This window comes from Elaeis guineensis, chromosome 11 (genome assembly GCF_000442705.2).
Source record: "Elaeis guineensis isolate ETL-2024a chromosome 11, EG11, whole genome shotgun sequence".
NCBI lineage: Eukaryota > Viridiplantae > Streptophyta > Magnoliopsida > Arecales > Arecaceae > Elaeis > Elaeis guineensis.
Window position 1 is genome coordinate 107,445,220 of NC_026003.2, and position 6,463 is coordinate 107,451,682.

General features: G+C 46.0%; 1 protein-coding gene across 1 annotated transcript; it reads right to left on the minus strand.

The window, feature by feature from the left end:
* Positions 1-283: 283 nt before the first annotated feature.
* LOC105054278 (uncharacterized) lies at positions 284-3,363 on the minus strand. The gene is made up of 4 exons (XM_019853634.3): positions 3,014-3,363; positions 2,828-2,916; positions 1,567-2,739; positions 284-1,403 (listed from the first exon to the last, which is right to left on the minus strand). The coding sequence occupies exons 1-4, from the start codon at positions 3,189-3,191 to the stop codon at positions 726-728; spliced, it is 2,118 nt and encodes a 705-aa protein (XP_019709193.1). The 5' UTR covers positions 3,192-3,363; the 3' UTR covers positions 284-725.
* Between the last annotated feature and the right edge of the window lie 3,100 nt (positions 3,364-6,463).

Genomic DNA, 6,463 nt, shown 5'->3' on the forward strand with positions numbered 1-6,463 from the left:
TTCCTTACATGTGACCAGAGGCTTAGCTCTTTTTTGGGTAAGTAGGGGCTTTGCTCTTTGAATCCATATAGAGCTCAGTGTATTTAATCTAGAATTACCAAAACAATCAAAATCTAAACATTGTTCACATGATGTCACATACACCAAGATTTCTTGCCACATGTCCTATTTTGCACTGAATCATCCAACTTGCCAATTACCCACACCTGAAGCTCTTTAAAATTTCAAAAAGAGCATCTCGAAAGGAATACCATCAAACACTCGATTAAAACGTTGCAGATGGTACAGAGAACAGTAGGCAATGTACATTAGCTACCCCATTCCCTGAAAACATTGACCCACGTCCATTCCCTCCACTTCTCTCCACCCCACCACACAGGAAACTTTCCGACAAAAGGTATCATGCTCACAATGCCCAGTTCCCCAGCAAAAGCAACACACATTGTTGGAAGGAGAAAAACTCCTAAAACTGAAAGAGAGAATAAAGCGGATGTCTACTTTTTGTACAACAAGAATAAGTGGAGAATAACTAGCAAATAAATACATACAAAGCGAGTCATCATGACAGTTTGAATAGCCATTCAAGCAACACGTGGCCAGTGTTAAATCTTTTTTTTTTTTTTTTTCATGCATCGTGATGATGGGAAGGAGAGAAGGGAGCTAAGGTTGATGACGGTGACCAGACTCATCCTAGAACTCAGTGATTTGGGCGCCCGCCGTTTCCGTTAGGAACAAGGTGACGTCAGGTCGAGGGCGATAGATGCTGCGGCGTCCCCGAGGAGGCCGTCAAAGATCTCCTGCTCTAACTCCAATGCGATGTCCTCCGCCTCCTCCATCACCGAGGGGTGCAGCAGCAGGCGCCGTACCTTGGCCTCCGGCATGTCCCCCGCCACGAGTGCGTCGATGTCGCCGACCACCTGGCAGTCTGCCGCCGGGAAGCTCCGGATCTGCCTCCAGAGCTGCCGCAGCAGCAATTCCCCGTCGGCCTTGCCGCGGCAGTCCATGGCTTGCTGCTTGATTGGATGACACCGATGGGTGGTGGGCTTGGTGCGGTATGACCACCCGAGGAGATCCCCCAAGATCTCCTCCACCAGATGGAACAGGAGCTTCCTGTTCCATCTGTGCCGCAGGGAGCCGAGGAGGGTCGCTTCCTCCTCGCTTTTGCTCTGCGGCTGGCCTTCTTCTGTCGGGAAGGAGGGGGGCCTGAGCTCGAGCTGGTGGAAGACTATGGGGTCTATGGGGAGGGAAGAAGAGTACCATCTGAATGAAGGGATGGCTGCTCCCGTGACCCCTGCTAGGTCTAGAATGGACTTCACATATCTGTACTCGGGATCCCGCTCTTTTGGTAAACGGCGTCGAGGAGTCTTCAGCGGCATTAAAGCACCGACAACTCCCATGGTCATCTGTGGCCAAGAGAAAAGGCAGCATTTAATGCGAAAGACACGCTCAGCATTGACCAGGGGGAATGGCATCCGACTGTAAATTTAACTATACATGAAATGTTAAATTGCTAATAGTAATGCAAGTGCTTGCAAGTAGTAGCTACAGGAAGGAGGAGCTACATACCGGTTTTTGTTCTTGGACTGAACTGGAGGGACATTGATGGTTTTGTTCTGGTACTGGTCCTGCCGGTGGAGGAGATGCTTCCTTCCTTTTGACTGCAGCAAAAGAAGGGATAGAGCTGCACTTCTTTTCTGAGAGGTGCTTTTGTAGCACGGAAGGCGGCTGAGAAGGAGATGATAAGGAATCCGGTCGTGCTGCCGTTTCAGTATCTGGATGCTGTTTCTTGATCCTCCCAGTGAAGCGCTCGTAGCTGGCTTTCTTACACTTTCTTGGACTTGTCTTAACTGCCTTAGGTTCCACATTACCTTTATCTATGAAGGAATTAGATGATGGCAAAGAAGGTGGTGATGATCGCGGGCGAGTAAATCTCTGCGGTTGCTGGGATCTTGGAACCATATCCTTCGCTGCGGATTTGCTCTTTGTGGGCTCCAAGAACCTTACCCGAGGTGGTGAACATGATGGTGGAGGATCCGTCATCGGCGGCTTGCTCTGGCTCAATGGATCGGCATGGCATGAAGCTTTCTGCTCCGATCTGACTGCAATTTCATCACTGCAGCCTCCTCTCCTGCTGCTGATGCTTTCCTTCACTTGTTTCACAATCTCGCGAGCACAATAGTTGCTTCTCGGGCTCTTGTTCTCATTCTGGTGCCTTCCAAGATCTTTCTTCCTCATAGAAGGTAACGGCGAAGGTGGGAGTGAGCTGTCGCCAGACACCTCGCACAAGTGGCCGAACTCCTGCATGGCCCTATTCGTGTTCTCCTTGTTAAGCTGCAAAGAAAACCTTGGATCTGAATCCCATGACCTGGCCGATGAAACTCTCGGGGTGTCTGGCAACGAACGGGAGCCCATTTCATCTCTCCCCGGAACATTGCAGTTGATACTTTGAAGGGGTTGTCGAGGGGATGCCGATTCTCTTCTACATTCACCTTTGAGTCTCTTCTTCTTGTTCTTATTTTGAGATTGCTCCTGAGATTCTACTAATGGAGGAGATTTTTGGCACGGGGTAGTGGGAGAAGAGGCTTGTTCGGGAAGCACATCCAAGCCCATGAGACGGGCGACGACACCGGGAGTCCTCGGCGTCTCGGCTAGCGAGCTCCTCCTCTCCTCTTCCAGTAACGTCACCATCTTGCTCCTCTTGGCCAATGCAGCTGGTTTTGGGACTACTTGTCTTCCAATCTAATAAGTTGTGAAGAATAAAAACGATAATGTTAAGAAAGCATGAATAAAAAGCAAACTTGTGAAGAGATATCCTTAAATTACTGACAGGGACATCATAATACTCCTCTGCAATGGCCAAAGTTGCTGAAGCTTTCCCCTCGTCCAGCTCCAGGCTATTCCTCGGCGCCTCGATTCCTAAATTACAGCATCAAAAAACATAATACCTGGGATAGAGCCAGAGAGAGATAGAGAGAGAGAGAGAGGATGGGGTTTCTTTTATCCCTTTATTTACCTTTGGGCTGAGAAGTGGGGTGGTGGACTTGAGATGACAACTCCGGCGGCACGGTTCGGCTGCCTGCAGTGAAAAGAAGGTGGTGGAAGTCGAAGTAGTGAAGCATGCCACTCATGCATCCGGGGCTCTCCTTCTCCTCTCTTGCCAAAGACCGGCTCCAATGCCATTCCCTTCCCATCTCTCTCTTCTGCCTCTCCCTACCCACTCCTCAAAGGATGCGTTGGGACACTCCTCTCCAGACTCCAGCCACTTGCCTGCGTTCTAAAAGGATGTGAAAGAAAAGGAGGAGGAGGAGGAGGAGCCGAGGTGGTGGACCGACTGCAGGCTAATTAAGAGCTGAGCGAGAAAAACGGATCGGATGGTGAAAGCCGTTTTGGAACGGATTGGTTTGAAACAAATATTTTACGGTCATTTGAAAAGGAATTTTTTTTTTCAGTACAGCAGAAAGTTGTTATCATCCCTTACTTTTTACGCCTCCCCACCCATAGGTTCCGCCTGGAGAAACGAGCCCAGGACAGAAGGTGACGATATGACCACGCGTCCCCCCTGCTCCTCTCCCCATGCACGCGCGCGCTCTCTCTCTCTCTCTCTCTTCTTTTCTCCTATTCTTCTCCTTTCCCCTCTAAAATCATTTAAAATAACTTATCTTTAGTGTAGCAGTTGAAGGTTACAATGTGTTGACGTGTTGAGCTCCGTTACTGCCCTAGTGGAGGCCAAGGATCCAACGGCCGTGGTAATTTAAAATACTGCCAGTTGGGTAATTTTTTTAAGGAGGACCTTTCCTTGCTGTTGCACTCGTACCCTTATACATTTTAGCATTAATTTATGTTGTCGTTGGCTGGCCTGAATGCCTCCCTCTCAGACAAAACGTGCGACGCACAATGGGTAGCGCACTAGGAGTAGGGTCATGAGAGCAGGGGCCGGGGAGGGGTGGGTCTACACTTTATCCCATTACTGTTTAAATTTCAAAGAGTGGTCTCTCTCTCTCTCACACGCACGCACATACACAACACACTTCCTTTCACTCCAAAAATTAATGAGATTTGTACGGATGCCCATGTCACCATAACGCATGTGACAGGTTGGATGGTGGGGCCTCTCAGGAATTTGGACGGTTAGTTAGCCCGACGCAGGCCCCAGCATGATGGCGACAGATCGAGAAGAGAGAGATGCTAAATTTGTATGAGAGAGCGAAGGCTTCCACTCAAACCGGTTGTATAATTAATATTAACTGAGATCTACCAGTGATTTTGAGTTGCTCTGAGACTTGCGGATAATATTTTGTGTGGAGATTGTGAGTTTTCCACCGCTAGAGGGAGGGAGAGAGGAGCGTTTGTTGGGGTTTGGGAATTGGCCGGTGCCAACCGTGAACTGGGGCTTGGAGGGTGGCAAGGGGAAGAGGATGTTCCTGCCTTCACGTGGTCAGGGGGACAGGTGAAAGGAGAGAGGGGTCCGCTCTGATCTGCCAAGAGGATGGTGAGAGAAAACAGCGATCTGTTCCGCTCAAAAAAGATGTGATAAAGACTTGGCAGCGTCCCCCCCCCCCCCCCCACAAAACTCGCCGGCTACCAGCCATCTTCCTTTTTTTTTCTCTCTCTCTCTCTCTCTCTTTTTCTTTTTCTTTTTTTTTTTTTGGTTTTTTTAGTTTGATTTCTTGCACTATGTGAGCTTTGGTCTGCTCAGATTTGGGACTTCTGTTTTTCTACAAGATCTTGTGACGCATAGGAGATTTGGAAAAGTACCACGGGTTTGCTATCATTTCTAAGAAATAGGCTTGGTGGCCTGATACAACATGTGCTGAAGCCAAAAAAAAAAAACCTAAAACACAAGATTTTTACACAGCTGATATGTTACTATACTATTGTCCCACCGATTTGTTGCTTGTAGTTCACCATGTACAAGTTTCAGGCGAAATTTCCCACCAATAAGATTGTTACATAGCAATTATTAGCCTTCTCGTGTGGAATTTCTGTACTAATACAGCATGATTTGGTCCATTTTAGGGAACAATTTTAATGCGACTAACAACGTCCGGCCCTAACATGGTACGTACCAGAATTAATTCTACACCAAGTGGCATTAGCGAATTTAGCTTCTGTAGATCATGGAATATACTGTGATATACACCGCAGAGTTATGCAAAAAGCACCGAGTCTATATATGTGTCTCGGCTATGTTTGGTTGCTGGTTAAATGATGAACAAAAGGGAGCTATCAGTTTAGCAAACCAAACGCTCACAGAATAGTTACCTAACAGTGGAAGGAACTTAACCAAAAAAACCTAATCATGCCGCCGGTACTTCCATCCCTATTTCTCATTTTGTTTTTATCTACCGTCTTTTACTTTCCCCAACCAAGAAATGAATTACTTTATCCTTAGATATTTAAGGGGTGTTAATCATTGTTATAGGTGGTTAAATATATACACCCCTTGTTTAGCTAATCAGTGTCTAGGCATAGCGAGCATCTCCTTCTATTTTAAGCTTTTGCTTCAGCTATTTAGTGTCTAGACACAGCGAGCAAACTTGTACCAATAGATGGTCCCGATCCATTTAACAATTCCCAAATGTTTCAACACTACTTGTGTTCCCTTGTAACAGAGCATTGTTGAAACTGTTATATATCATTAAAAAAGCAGTCCAATAGTTATTTGCCACATTACACTTCCCGTATCTTCAAACAGTTCAAGATCACTACTGGACCGGTCCACTGGACCAGGTCCACCTAAATATATGGTGAAGCAACAATGTTATTCAACTTATCTCAATTCATCCATAGGAAACTATTTTCGGATGGAATTTGAGATTTGAATCTAAAGGAAAAAAATCCATTGATATGGACCAATAACAATATCAAATATTAATCTTTAACTTTCTTATAAAGAAACCCAACAAATACATAATGACCATTACTTCTATACGCCTGCTACAAAATTACAACAAGACAAGTGCCATTAAACCATGACTCTCTTTCAGCAACAGAGTGCCAAACAAAACCTGCACTGTTCTTTATGAGACTGTTCCCCGCGCAACCATAAATTGCAGCTTTCATGTCTTCTACATCAATGGCGTAGGTATACAAAGCAGTGGATCGAAGACGTATACAAGAACAGCAGCGGGGACAAGCGCAAGAGGAGGATTAAAAACAGAGGGGGGACCGCAAACAAAGCACCGACCAGCTCCAGTGTAGGCACGTTAAAGAGGTACTGAGGAGATTCCGAAGGTTTTACTCGGGTTCTCAATGATAAACTTGTGCTCTTCCATGCAGCAATGTTTTTAAAACAGGTTCTGACCAGCCAATTCGATTAGTTGAACCTAGATCCGATCATCTATCCCATCGGATGAATCAGTCAAATTAATCGGTCTAGTCCGATTTGACTTTATTTTTTTTTTTTTGAAATTTTTTTTTTAAGTATAGAATTGTTAAAGATTTTTGTGATTGTTATTATATT

Bases quoted from the DNA above. Each gene is read 5' to 3' on its own strand.
- LOC105054278 (XM_019853634.3), bottom strand. From the start codon at position 3,191: ATGGGAAGGGAATGGCATTGGAGCCGGTCTTTGGCAAGAGAGGAGAAG. The intron at 2,740-2,827 runs GTCAGTAATTTA...ACAACTTATTAG, and splicing joins AGGAGTATTATGATGTCCCT to ATTGGAAGACAAGTAGTCCC. The intron at 1,404-1,566 runs GTATGTAGCTCC...TCTTGGCCACAG, and splicing joins CAGTCCAAGAACAAAAACCG to ATGACCATGGGAGTTGTCGG.